The sequence below is a fragment of the Rhinopithecus roxellana genome, chromosome 10 (genome assembly GCF_007565055.1).
Source record: "Rhinopithecus roxellana isolate Shanxi Qingling chromosome 10, ASM756505v1, whole genome shotgun sequence".
Classification (NCBI taxonomy): domain Eukaryota; kingdom Metazoa; phylum Chordata; class Mammalia; order Primates; family Cercopithecidae; genus Rhinopithecus; species Rhinopithecus roxellana.
The window spans coordinates 75,160,771-75,176,047 of NC_044558.1; the positions used below are offsets into that span (position 1 = coordinate 75,160,771).

Consider the following 15,277-nt stretch of genomic DNA (forward strand, 5'->3'; position numbering starts at 1 on the left):
AGGGCAGTCTTTAACTATGTTCAGTCTAACCTAACAACTGTTTGTTCAAAAGCTTTCCTACCCATTTTTTTTTTTTTTTTTTTGAGATGGAGTCTCCCTCTATCACCCAGGCTGGAGTGCAGTGGTGTGATCTCAGCTCACTGCAATTCCTCCTCCCAGGTTCAAATGATTCTCCTGCCTCAGCCTCTTGAGTAGCTGGGATTATAAGCACCCGCCACCACACCTGGCTGAGTTTTGTATTTTTAATAGAGATGGAGTTTCACCATGTTGGCCAGGCTGGTCTTGAACTCCTGACCTCAGGGGATCTGTCCACTTTGGTCTCCCAAAGTGCTGGGATTACAAGTATGAGCCACTGCACCTGGCTAATCAATTTCTTTAGTAACAAATACACTGTGGAGTGTTCTGCTAGAGGCGAAAGGATTTCTTTTGCCTTGGGGTTGGTAAGATAAAAGCGCTCTTGGTTGGAGAACGTATAGTTATAGAGTATCCTTAAGCAAAACTCTTGTGTTTTTGACTCCTCAAGCAACAAGGACATTGTTTTCCTTTACTAGGGTAAAAGAATAATTGACGAAGAGGGTGTGGAAAGCATCAATGACATGTTCCATGAGAATGCTATGCTACAGACTGAAAATAATAACCTGCGTGTAAGAATTAAAGCCATGCAAGAGACAGTTGATGCATTGAGGTCCAGAATTACACAGCTTGTTAGTGATCAGGCCAACCATGTTCTTGCCAGAGCAGGTATGCGGGTAGGGTGGGATAAGTGAGGGATTAACTTCTGGAGGGTAGGGAACATTCTTTGTGTTCACTAATTACCTAGCATAGTTGAAATAGAAATGCCAGTCTCTGTGTATACAGTCTGTGGTTTTAAGCTAAATACCTAATTTCAAAAAATAATAAATTCTTATATAAACAAAATATTCCCTTTATAATAATACTATCTTTTGGTCTGCCCATCTAATAAAGGGTAGAAAATTTGCTGCAAGCGTTGTGTTTTAAAAAATTACTGTTTTGTTTCCCGACTTTTTTTTTCTCCTGTTTTGTTGAAGTCTTAATTTAAAGGAAAATTTTTATTTCATATTTTGTCTTTCAGGTGAAGGAAATGAGGAGATTAGTAATATGATTCATAGTTATATAAAAGAAATCGAAGATCTCAGGTATAGTTCATGTTCTGTAACATATAATGCATATGGTTTTTTGGATTTTGCAATGTTATAATATTTCTGTTTGTTGAGCTTATTGTTTGGCAGTTGTCCATGGTGATATTTCAGCCCTTTGGTTAGGTTAACTTTAGGAGACTTGTTACTTACCTTTCCCTTGATGTCATATTCCAAGCTCCTTTTCTCCCCTCTCTTCCCGTATTATTCTCCTACTCTTACTGCTATATCCCAATATTGGGTGCTTACCTAACTTGACATATGAAACAGGCAAAATTTATGTTGCTGAAGTTATCTTTGATGCCTTTCCTTCATATGCCTCTTTCCTCATCACTTGGGAATAGATCAATATCTACACGTCATCTCCAATTTTTTGAATCTCCTGTTCTCTTTTATATCTTTAGCTATTCCTACATGTAAATCATGGCATACCTACTAATTTGCCTGCCTCTCTGTGGTACATCTATTCACATTTCATACAACATGCCACACATACTTGCATATGTCAATACCATGACTGGGGCTGGGGGCAAGCATGACATAAAGAGTTCACACTCTAGGTTGGGCAGCATACATAAATCATCACATGTAGTAAACAGAATGACAGAATTTAGTTAAAGGATGCCCATGCCTGGTGTAGGAATGTGGAGGGGAGTAGACGGGGAATAGGGTTGGGAAAGAAGGTTACGTCAATAATATTTTCAGGTTCCATGGTTTGCTGTGATGACTGAGCTATTTTTTTCTTGAAGGAAAACTCTAGTCAGCTCCATGGCAGAGCATCTAAGTAGTTCAAATCTCACTTCTGCTAACTATTTGTAGAACATAAGCAAATGGGACAGTTACCCTGTCTTGTATTTGTGTTCTCTTTCTCTTCCTCTGGCTATTCTAGAGGTTCTCAAACTGTGGCAAGTACTATCGCCACTGTTTCTGGCTACACAAGGCACACTGGATCTCTTAAATGTTTCAAAAAGCAAAAACAAATGAAAACACATCCTGATGTGGCAATATAGTTATTCAAGTATAATTTTATTCTGTGTGTGTGTGTGTGTGTACATATGTATTATATATGTTTGCATAGTACATATATATATAATTTTTCATGCTTCACGTTTTTGACAGAGACCTTTGGGCACTGCATCCTAGTTCTGCTCAGCAGCCAACCTGGACTTGCAGTTTCTACCACTTGTTGGCAGTACTGTTCCTCGCCTACTGCTAAAACTTTGTTCTCTGACCAGTCTTTCCTGATTTTGTTGACCCCATCTTTACCACTCCTTGAGACACAACTGATAGCTCTGTTTTTTAATTCTTGAAGATCCTCTTCCTGCTCCTAGGCTGCTTCTCTTATCGCTTTTATTTCTTTGGCACTTGCCAATTGTTAAAGCCGATTGCCTATTCCAGTTCTTAGTCTCTCTTTCCTTTCCTCCACTCTGTATTCTAAGGTTGTACCTCGGCTTTTTGTCACTGTTAGGCAAATTGCTTGACTAATGTCCTTATTTCCTAGAAAACTGCCAGAACCACTTCCCCTCCTTCTAGTGGCTAAAAGTAGCATCTGATATCTTCCTTCTTCTAAGTCCTGAGTTAAGACTATTCGTTCCTTAAGCCATTTAGAGAACAGAGATGACTCATGAGCCCTGAGTTCAATCGCTGATCACATCTTTCCTGGTATAGGTTAATACCTTGTTCCAGATCCTCAACTTGTCTCCCTGTAGGCCATACAAAAAGTAGATTCTGTTAATGTACCCTGGAGTTTGTGGAGGTAATCCCTAAAAGGCCTTTATTAGCACTAGGATCAAAGAGTCATTGGATATGCCCCTACCAAATGCAGACTTTTAGCATTAGGTGAAAAACGTAAATTTTAAAATAAAATACCCACATTATTTATTACATAATAATAAAGGAGCCCATTAAAATATAGATCATTATTGTTAGCTGATTTATTATATTTTCATTCATTCTTAGCATTCCTTATTAGGTACCCAGGCTTTGTGCTACAAATTAAAAATATAGAAAAGTGTAATATATTGTTTGTACTTTTCTACTGTTTGATAATCATGAATTTTAACTTTGAGTTTTTATGTGAATTTTCTCTAAAACAATTTTGAAGTCATTTAATTAACCTAGAAGTTTGTACACAGCTATTTAACCATCTAAAAATACTGTAATTATTCTGCTCACATATGGTATCACATTTATACTAAAACAATTTCATTAAAGAATGTGTAGGACCAGGTAGGGTGGACCATGCCTGTAATCCCAACACTTTGGGAGGCTGAGGTGGGAGGATCACTTGAGGCTGGGAGCTTGAGACCAGCCTGGGCAACATAGTGAGACCCCGTCTGTCTCAACTATTTCAAGAGTAGAATGAACAATTTTGGTAGGCAATGAAAAAGCACTGAGCTGACTGTGCCTTCTAGAGCTTAGTGTTGCAAATAATCTAGCATCTTTCTCTGAAATATTTGAACATATGGCAAAGGTGCTTAGTAATAGAGTGTTGAGAGAGATAGGTTGTATTTTCTTCTTATTTTTCCATCTCAATCACTATTGTGCCAAACTAACCTTGAAAATCTATTATATGTAAGTAGATAGTTGTATTTTTGATGGTTTAAATAAAATAGAAATAAGGGAATTGGCCTAGAGGACTCTCTGAATCCTTTTAGTCTCAATAATCTAGGTTCTTTTAGGATTTCATGATTTGATGTCTTCACGTGTTAGGATCAGTGTGTACATTATTCTCCTGTCATTATTAGGACTGCTTGAGCAAACAAAAGAATTTTTTTAATTATCAAACTCAAGTTTCCTTAGAGATACTGTCTTTTCCCATGCTATATTCAGGAGCCAGATGTCTGTCAGCCAGTCTGGGGCAAATTTGACAATTTATTCCTTGCACAGTTTTGGAAATGCTACTATTGTGTGATGAATGAGGAACTGAAACTAAGGGGAGCATGCTGCTTGTGTATTTTTTAAGTTTAAATAATAGGTTTACAAGCAAGGACAACTGATGTCCACTGGCCAGAATTCAAGTAATCTAATTACCACTGACATCTGAATATGTAGAATTCTTTTGAGTATTAAGATTATGGTTGCAAATGTATAATTATTCAATCAGGAAATTTGAAAAAAATTTTAAACATTAGTGTTTGTGAGCATTCTTTTGTGATTATTTTTATTATTTTTTGAGAATTTTATTTAGTTTAAAAATCCTTATCCTGTAGTCATGTTGAAGTGCATTTTGGAAAACTTTTTAACATGCAGACTAACTCATTTAAAATGTTCCTGCCTTATTGCTAGAGCAGTCATATTCATAGAGACAGAAAGTAGAATGATGGGTGCCAGAGCTGAGATAAAAGGGCTGAGGGGGAAGTTAATATTTAATGGGTATAGAGTCTCAGTAAGGGAAGATGAAAAATTTCTGGAGATGGGTGGTGGTGACGGTTGCAGAGCAGTGTAGATTTGCTTAGTGCTACAGAGCTGTACACTTAAGAAGTGGTAGTGTGGTATACTTTATGTTATGTATTTTTATCCACAGAGAAAAATGCTCCCTATTTAAATATATTTTTATTTGCTAGGGCAAAATTATTAGAAAGTGAAGCAGTGAATGAGAACCTTCGAAAAAACTTGACAAGAGCCACAGCAAGAGCGCCATATTTCAGTGGATCATCAACTTTTTCTCCTACTATACTATCCTCAGACAAAGAAACCATTGAAATTATAGACCTAGCAAAGAAAGATTTAGAGAAGTTGAAAAGAAAAGAAAAGAGGAAGAAAAAAAGGTGGGATTATAAAATCACTGCTAAATGAATCTCTATTTCCTTTTCAGGGTATTTTAATTTGCAATTATAAAGAGCATACATAGTTTAATGAGTACCTTAGTATAGGAAATAAATCACTATGTTAGCTGAAACTACAACTGTATTTTTCATGGTTTATCTCTACTTATGTGTAAGAAAAATAGATTTAATTGTAATAATATGGTAATGAATTTTATTTAGACCATGACAATATAAAATTACTATTATAAATCATTTTATTATTTCTTCAAATAGCTGCTTTTGCATTCCATTCATTTTGCTTTTCAGCAAAGCTTGCTGTACCATTACAACTCAGTGTTTTCATTTTTTTCCCCATTTCCTAATGGGGAAAAATTAGTTTAAAGGCTAAACTAATCCATCAGAATGTCATGTAATGTCATTTGGTCTCTTAAATATTTTCTGCAGGGCTTCTAATTTGATTATGTGAAAATTATTTATGCTATTTCAGGCTTTTTGAATCTTCCAACAAGGAGTTACTCAGCTTTTCACCACTGTTCTAGGCTTTCTCTTTCTTGCATCCTGATACTTTGTCCCTCTGAAATCAACTGGGTGCAAAGGAGAGGAAGAAAATGAAAATTTAATCACTTGTAATGTGTAAGTGGTTAAATATTCATAAGTTCTTTACATGTTTGCACACTGATTCTATTGTGCAGTCAGATTACTTACAGAGACTATATTTTGAGCATGCCAGTCAAATTAAATTTAAACATTTTTGGCTAGATATTCAAAAGGAAGCAAAATCATCTGATTTGCCACTTGGTTTGTTACAGGAGGAATGCTTTGTAGAACTGATGTAGACATTTAGACTACCTGCTGCTTTGCTCAGTTTATTTAGAAATGTATTTAGGCAGCCAGGCATTTCTTCCTGGAGCAGCCAGTTGATCAAAGTCATTGGAAGTTTAAATTCTTCAAATTAACTCTGCTTTGTGTTCTTGAGTTTAGAGAGAATAATTAAAACAAGGAATTATACATTATGATTAGTAGGCATTGCATTTGAAATTGCCTTCTTGAGATATTAATGTCCTAGATGTTTTCATGGATCATTGATTATGGCAGCATTAAGAAATGTATAATGATTAGCTCTCCCCTTATGGAGGGCAATTAAAACTGAAATAATGATCACAGGATTATCGAAACTAGTGTTACCCAACTTACTGCTTGAATTAACTTGAGACTTTTGCACATGACTTATCACTGACTTGTAAAATCCTCTTCTGTAGTTGGTCAAAATGTCGAATGGTATGACTTGTTTTTAAAGATCTAGGTCATTTGTATTAATAAATAATAAGTAAGTATAAGCAAAGCTTTTTTTAAGGTCACAACTGATACTGCTTTTTCCTTTTGAGGTAAATTTAGAGATATTTCCTTAATCACTTGTTGAATATGACTAATGAAAAACAAATAAGGATCCCAATAGAAATATAGGCTGTTTTTAACATTTTAATAGTGGTTGTGACTAATTCAGTGATTATGTAGTTGTGATAATTATTACAATAAAAATAATAGATGTTAATACTAATAAGAACTCACCAAACAACTGGATTTAAACATTAAAGCCTAAGTGAAGAAAATAATTCATTTCCTAACAAAAAAACACGTAATTAGAGATAAAATATTTGTGAATGAGCCAGATAAGAAATGAAAGATAGCTTAGAATGAGAAAAACAAATTAATACTTTCTAAAAGTTAATATACCTATAGAGTGCTATATGCAAACATTTTTAAGAGCATTTTCACACATGCTGTAGTGTACCTTTGTACACTGACACCTATATAATTTTATAAAACTGACACCTATATAATTTGTGAATCTAAAAATTTTCTTGTGTACTATACCATATAGCTATAAACATTTTTAGAGCCAATTTATAAATTTTTGTTGCTACATATAAGAATTAATAACATTTAATAGAATATGTCTTACCATACTATAATCAAATTTTTTTTTGAATTAGAAAATGAAAACCAATCCTGTTTTACTTAGTTTGATAAAGCATTTTGTTCATCACACTTGAATCCCAATAACTTTTAACTGTATGTCAATTTCTATTTTTAAAATGTAGCTAAGCCCTCATTTAGCCAAAGGATTCCCTACAAGTTGAAAAAAACCAGCATACAATGTACCTAGAGTTCCAGAAATGTTTAGAAGGACAACAGATTTACTAAAGTGCTCAGTCTTCCACAGGAGCTCCTTGGAAGTGATAGCTCCTGTTTAGATGCATTGATTCTGATTGAGTTGCATTCCATGCTTCATGTTTATCTATTTTATCTGTCAGAGAGAGCATTGCAAAATGTGGGTCTGCCTCAACCTTACACATACAGGAGGTTCAGTTAAAAATTAATTGAAACTTTGGCCTGATTTTTCTCTAGCAAGCATTGTAAATACCTGGTGTCCAAATTTCCCAGCTCACTCACATAAAATGATTTCTGCCCGTTTTATAATATGATAAGAATAATTCAGAAGGGGGCAAGAAAAGGCAAGACGGGGGAAAGAACCTTCTTTCCCTCTCATAGGTGTAGGCCAGTCTTTGGGGGAACAATGGGAATTTCTGCTTTAGCCATTCGTTCTTACTAACCTTCCTGTGTCCCCATGCTACCTTGATCCATTCCTCTCTTATGCGGTCCAGTTCTCATGTAATTCTGCCCTACCCCGAAGTGCTCCCAATTTCAAAATTATCTACTTTCTTCTCTGATCTCCTTAAATTCAAACTCTGGAACAAAGCCGTTTGACTAAAGGAATTCATACCAGTGGAAATGACTGATAACCAACAAGCTTCCTTTGTAGAGGTGTTTGTAATTTTTAAAGAGGATACATTAATCCATACAACAAAACATGTTAGACAGCATAATCTAATGAAAAAAGATAGAGTAGGAAAGAATTTTTTTTTTTTTTTTTTTTTTTACCTTCTTGTGGCTATGAGTTTCTAAAACCTGACTGGGGCTTGCTTAACCTTTGGATTCAGCTATTCTAAGCTGTCCTGGCTTCTACAGCTGCCTCCTTTCCTTGTCACTGAATTCACAAACTCTTTGGAAGCTCTGTGTCTTTTAATTTATTGTTTTGTGTTGTAGATTCTTGGTTGCCGTGGCTACGAGGCCTCTGACAATGTAAGAGTTGATAGGAAGAGTGGTAACTGGATCATTTTAATGCCAGAAGCTGCATTTGTGTTTAAGAAGGATGCCACAAATGCTGTCTTCTGCATCAGTCTTTATCAGAACTATAACTAACTGTATCAGAACTAATATGTAAGGTTTTAAGATTTGCTCTTCTACCTTCTTGTGCTTATTTTCTGTTGAGCTGTAGGTGTGCTTATTTTCCGTTGAGCTGTATCCAGAGGTGTAGATAGTAAGAAAATAACAATTAAACTATGTTGAGTATCTTTCAGTTACACAAATGTTAGAATAGTTGGCAAGAATTGTCATTCTCTTTCTTTAACTGTAGAAGAAACATTGTAGGGGAACTAAGTGAAGTAAAAACTGAACTCCTTTAAGTTACAGAGAGGTGTTAGATTATTAGTTTATTTCTCTGTCCCTCCATTGTCTTTTTGAACCATTGATTGTAATGGTTTTTAAAAAGGCAATTTAGGAGGTGTCTAAAATTTATGTACTTGCTAGCTCATGTCAGCTTTATATTTTAATATAGCTTTCTTGTATAAGCTAACAAAAGTCTCTATATTGAAAATAGAAAATCTGGGTTCTTCATGAGGAAACCACATTCTCTGAGCCATTGTAGCTCATTATCACTAGTATAGGCCTAGAGTAGACATAAAAGTTTTTTGAATTTTTTGTGTATGTGGACGAAGAAAATTTACCATTCACACATTAAATCCCATATTTTTGGATATCTAGCTTTAAATGACTTGCAACATAAAAAACTTCACTCATCGATCAGACTGCACTGATTTGCATTTAGTGGTGTTGGGTTGAAACTCGAGAAACAGATTTCTTAGGCAGTGGCTTTACTTTGCTTTTTCTAATCACTATACTGGACCGTTTGATTACTGTATATTACTTTGTAGACTTTTTCTCAGAAAGATTGCTAGTCTCGTCTGATAATGGCGGCATGTAAGTTAATGCGAAAACAATCACAGACCAGTAAATAAGAATCACATGGGAGCACGTATATTATGAAATTAAAATGAAAAGAACTGGCTTGATAAAATAACTCATACCTCTGATTCAGTCTCTTCATTTTAAAATATTAATGATTCTGAAAAATATTTTCTGAAAAATATTCTGGGCCGAAATGTTCTATATCAAAATTGCCATATACTTAATCAGAGCCTAGCACATCTGTCTTTTTTTCTACATGACAAATATTGGTATACAGTACATTCCACTGAGTAAAGATCTCTAAGTTTTAATATTGAATATTCTTTGTCTTTAAAACCCTGTACACATGGTATTTCTTATATGTTTCTGGTTAAAAAACAATCTTACTAATGGAAAGTACTACAGTTCTCCCCATCTCTCTTTTTTTATTTTTGCCTCTATTGCTTTATAGACATGCCCTTTCAGTAGTTTATAATAATTAGTAAACTCTTTAATCCCAATGTGAAATTTTATTTTCAAGTAATAAAATTACAGTTTTTCCCAGATATCATAACAACCATATTCATTTGCCTGCAATACCATTTCATGTATAACTTTGAAATCAGTTTTTTTTTTTAGATTTAGTGATTTTCATATGTAGTATATTACAACAGAAAGTATGTTTTTAAAAGTAGTATCCTAGAATTTAGTATTAGTGGTATTTTCATATTATGGTATAAAGGCATTACTTGGTGAATTCTTTTAATGATGCCATTAAAAATTCTTCTGTAAACGCTTGAAAGAAAGAATATATTATTGAAAGTGGTCTTTTTTGGGGGAAGCTGAGTAAATTGACCCACTTCAGATTAAAAAAAGGCATCCAAGCATGCCTAATCCTTATCAACTTTTATAAATTGAGACTATACATTTTGCTGCTACATAATTTCAACTGATAGTCTATATACTCTTCTTAGATATATTGCTGCTTGATTTTCTACTTACTTTTTATTCATACAAATGTATTGCCTTTTTACTGTGTATTGTCCTTTGATGATATCTTTTAAAATTTATTTTAAAGTCTTCAAGCTCATGTATCATTTTTACCTTCTTATCACTTTCGCTTTTTACTGTCTGGTTTGTCCTTCATTGGCTTGGCCTTCCAATACTGTGCCTCGTGATTTTGAAGGCTACAGAAACTTGAGGAAAGCAATCGAGAAGAAAGAAGGTTGGAATATTTCCCAGGTTTTTTATTAAAATGTTTAAATACTGAGTTGCCATTCACAAGGAAATGTGTTATAGTATTATAGATTGTTTCAGACTAGATAAGCTGGGGTGCTCCTAAAAGTAATGCTGACTTTATAAAACTAAAAAGAACACTATAATACATTTTTAAGAAAGTACTTTTTAAGAATAAAATCTTCACTAGATACTTGAATTAAAATTCAGGCAGTTTCATGTGATTACAGAATAAACTATGATAATTATGATGATGACTTACCTTTTGTAGGGTAAAAATAGCCCTAAAACCCCTGCCATTTGATTTATTTAAAAAAGAAAAAACAACAGTAATTATTTGTCTTACGGAAACTTGTGAGCAGAATGGAAATTGACATTTTGTTGTAGCACATGCTGAGTCATGGGTGGGCTTCTGTCTCTCTCTTCTTTATTTAATATAATCTTTACTGGAAAAAAAAAAAAACATTAAAATGACAACAAACAAAAGGAAACTGTGGCCTGATTACAAATAAGATTTATAAGACATTCTTAAGGTTGAAATAGAAAAACAATTTTTGCTTTTAAAATGTATTTGAAGTGAACATCAAAAACAGAATAGTTGCTTTTTTCATTGGAAACAAGCAAAATTTAGAATCATATTCTTGATTTGCATTTTACTGATTCAGAATTAGGATTATTTAACCAAGAATCAAGTGGTATTTTCCTTATCAGAACTTTTCTTCATAGATTTTCCTAAACAAGTCTCTAGATTACAGTCAAAATGATTAAGAAAACATACTAGTTTCAAGGTAATATTTAACTGTTTTGGAAGCCCTACTTTAGAAATTCATCTTTTACTTAAGAACTTGAGAACTTATACTATGCAGTTAGTTAAATGAATATATTACTTTAAATATCTTAAAGTTTAAAGTGTTTTTCTTTAAATTATAATGTATATTTTATAATTATATTTAGTATGTTATATAGTATTCTAAAGTTTTTATACTTATATGACATAAGTCCATAGGTTCTTTAAAGTATTCTGTACTTAGGCTATAATTTTAATTTTTTTATCGGTCATACCCTAACTCACCTAAGCAATACATATTTAGGACAACATGTTTATTACTGGAGTTAAATTAAGGTATTAAAATTGTGAAATTTCTTCTATTCTGAAAGGTCAAAATAAAATGCATCATTAAAGTTGTGTGTAGAAGCATTTAATCACCATAAAATATTCAAGTCCTTTAAATGTACTCAGTGAAAGGAGTTTACTTCCATCTTTACATGATCCCTGAAGGATAGCAAAAGCAGAGTGGTTTGGTGGTTACAGAACAATGTCTCAAACATAGTCGTGTGTACAGATCTCCTAGGGATTTTGATAAAATGCAGATTCTGATTCAGTAGGGCCGAGGTGGAGCCTGAGCTTCTGCATAAGTAATAAGCTCCCAGGTGATGGAGATGCTTCCAGTCTGTGAACTGAACTTTGAAATGGTCTGGGAGTCAGGATAACTGGTTTTAGTCCTCTTGAGGGGATTAACTTCTCCAGGCCACAGTTCCCTTTTTGTTTGTCAAATGAAGGGGTTAATTGCTAATTCCAGCTCCCAAGCTTCTAATTCTATATAAAGTACTAATTTAAGTATCTTCCATTGCTACTTAGATACTTATTTTAGGTATCAATTTGCCTCGGTTTACTGAGGAAGACTTGAATATTTGAGGTATAAAAATTATAACTATCAACTTGTATTTTAAAAGCTTAAGCCTTTAAATTAATAATGTAAAGTTATGACTGCTGATTTTTCTGCATCAGAAGTGGCATGAATGACTTACAATATATGAGTTAATGTAGACGTAAAGATAGCATTTGTTTAACTGGGTATCAGTGACTTGGAGTGGGGAGTAGAAGGATATGTTGAGTCAAATGTTTGGAATAAGGTGGTTTTATGGCTGTAAACTTAAGTATAATGCGATTTGATTGGAACTTGAAGTAATACAAGAACAGAGAATAATGAAAACTGTATTCTGTAACAGTCACAGGTGAAAAAGGGAGACTGCCCAGGAGAGGGAACTGGGAAACCTGCTGGAAGATGTCTCCCTAATAAATTGTCCTTTCATAGCCCTACACCTTAGACCTAGACCTCAAGTATAGCACTGTTTGAGTACATGCTGCTGGCCTTTTAATTGATGATGGATGAAAGGGGAATTTCTTTCTAGATTTTCAGCTTAAACTGCATGATGGTGGAAAATCAGCAGTCCTAGTATACTATAAGCAACCTAAGAGAGGCATTTAGTATATCACACAAAATTATTTCTTGTTTATCATAAAAGTTCTTTCTAGGTGGTTCCTAGTTTTCTTCAAGCTCATTTTTTCTCCATGCAAATGATTTAACAGCATTCATGGATCCCTGTTAAAATTTACTTCATTCATTTCCAGTTGAGACTGTTATATTGGTACTCCTACTTGTAATTTCTTCTCTCGCCATATATATGCTGTCTCTCATGCATCTTTATGCATTTTTCAAACTGTACCATTGTACTCCAACCGAGCTAGTACATGAGACACATAGGCATGTTCAAACAGAGGTGCTTATGTGTAGTCACAGGGATTGATTTATTTAACAAACCACTTACTTCACATTCGTTATGTGCCAGGCCTTGGGTACTAGGGATGTAATGTGGAGGCCAACAGACATGATCCCTTCCCTTAGGAAGCTGACTGCCTAGTGAGAAATACAGACACTAAATAAATAATAACATAAACATAAATGACAAACTCTGAAAAGTACTTACAAGGGAAAAGTATTTATATTCATAGTGCTCAGTACAAAAATATCTCTGGGAATAGAAACCTAGAGTTAATCATTAAAGTTATAGTTATAATAGGGCCTAAATGAGATTAAGTTTTTAGCCTAAAAGCTAAAAATCAATCCATATATTAGGGAAATTATTTAATATAGAAGAATATATGAAAAAAAATAGCTGTTATTAAGCTATTCTGATAAAGTTTTTTTTCTAGAGGAATTTTATGCGGAGAATATTGTATTATTTGAGTATTTTATTTATTTGTTTATTTTTAAAATTTATTTTAATTAACTAATTTGTTTATTTTTGAGACAGAGTCTCGCTCTGTCGCCCGGGCTAGAGTGCAGTGGCATGATCTCGCCTCACTGCAACCTCCACCTCCCGGGTTCAAGCGATTCTTCTGCCCCAGCCTCCTTAGAAGCTGGGGTTACAGGTATGCACCACTATACCCGGCTGATTGGTATTTTTAGGAGAGACGGGGTTTCACCATGTTGGCCAGGCTAGACTCAAACGCCTGACCTCGTGATCCACCCGCCTCGGCCTCTCAAAGTGCTTTTTAATGATTTTAAAATGCTACTATAGCACAAAAGGAAATAGTTCATATACAGATTCATTTAAAGTTTACTTTCTTAATGTTATTTAGCTTAATTAAATATGTGAGTCTAGTGATCAGTAGTGTACTTTCTGTGCATAGTTGATTGCTAAACCCACAAAGGATTAGAGTTATTTGGGTATACAAAACTTCTCTCTTTTCCTCAGGACCACCAGGGCTGAATTAATTTAGCTATAATCATTCCCTGATATGTGTGTAGTTATGGTTGTAGGTACTAGGTAACTGAAGAGGAGAGCTTCCACTTATAAGGTGAATCTTGTGGCAGACCCTGAAATGTTCTATTCAATCAAAGGGCAGCCTGAACATTAGACAGTTTTTTGGTATGCAAAGACCCATTGTGTGAGACCATAATGAGAACTGGCCTTGTGCTGTATGGGCTGCCTAAGAAAAAAGAGCCTGTGCCACTACCTGAAGGAGACCTGAACACACTGATGGATGTAGCTAGTGTAGACAAGCTTACTGTGGGCAGATTTAATCTGGAACTTTAAATTTACTCTTAAATGTATTAGGACATCAATAAAAATGTAGTTTTTTATATCTTTATATTAATATGAGATGTTTTTTGTATTCAAATGAGAAAACAAAAATGTTTAATTTCTTTTTAATTTAAGTTGCCTTACATTCCAGTTAATTGACTGCTACTGTGACTAGTTCTTAGGGGTGTCGAGGTCTCGTGCTTTCAGGCATAATCTATTCCTCAGTGTTTTCTGAAAATAAGCTTTTTTCCAGTGATATAAATCATTACACTATTGACTGATTGGCAATTTCCATTTTTCTCTGAAGCATCAGGTAGAATAGCTTTGCTCATTTAAGTGACCAACATTTAAAGTTTGTTTTCACAAATCATTGATGGCTTTTAAAGATCTGAGAGAAAAAAAGTGAATACTTTTCCTTTCTGTTCTAACACCATACCCTTATATTCCTTTTTTTAGTGTGGCTGGTAAAGAGGATAATACAGACACTGATCAAGAGAAGAAAGAAGAAAAGGGTGCTTCAGAAAGAGAAAACAATGAATTAGAAGTGGTAAGTATGAAAGAATGAACTTGTCAGTTTTAGTCACCAGGTCTGGTTGTTCTTGGTTGCTGATAACTTACTAACTTAATTGTAGAAAAGTGAACTGCTTATGATGCATTCTGTTCAATCTGTTTCTTTGAAGATGTTTCTTCAGAAATATGAGCTGTAAAATATTGACAACTCTCAATCTTATGTATTGTGAAAGCATTGTGTTGGGGAGGCAAGGGTAGAATACTATGAGAGATGAAATACTTTTTGGTTTAAGACAAAATTATTATGTAATAACCTTAACATCTTGGAAGGATTTTTATACTGATGAAAAGTGAATTTTTTTATGTTTCTGTATTTTGTACTCCAGCAGCCTCTCTCAATGAGGGAATCAGTTTGTTTTGCCAATATTTTGCTATTAATTTTCACAAATCACATTTTAGGAAGAAAGTCAAGAAGTGAGTGATCATGAGGATGAAGAAGAGGAGGAGGAGGAGGAGGAAGATGACATTGAAGGTGGTGAAAGTTCTGATGAATCAGATTCTGAATCAGATGAAAAAGGTACTTGCCATTTGGTATAAGGGCAAAAATTCATTTTGGGAAGTTGTTTAAACCATGACAGAAAACTCTTAACATTCTCCATTTCATAC

At 34.2% G+C, this 15,277-nt stretch overlaps 1 protein-coding gene across 6 annotated transcripts in view; it reads left to right on the forward strand.

The window, feature by feature from the left end:
- The window catches only part of KIF21A (kinesin family member 21A), a 163,591-nt gene that overhangs the window by 94,845 nt on the left and 53,469 nt on the right, over positions 1 to 15,277 (forward strand). For all 6 annotated transcript variants that reach the window (XM_030939744.1, XM_030939746.1, XM_030939747.1 and 3 more), the window contains exons 9-13: positions 552 to 741; positions 1,094 to 1,157; positions 4,724 to 4,927; positions 14,558 to 14,648; positions 15,071 to 15,188. In XM_030939744.1, coding sequence (XP_030795604.1) covers positions 552 to 741; positions 1,094 to 1,157; positions 4,724 to 4,927; positions 14,558 to 14,648; positions 15,071 to 15,188 — 667 coding nt within the window. The remainder of the gene's footprint in view (positions 1 to 551; positions 742 to 1,093; positions 1,158 to 4,723; positions 4,928 to 14,557; positions 14,649 to 15,070; positions 15,189 to 15,277) is intronic.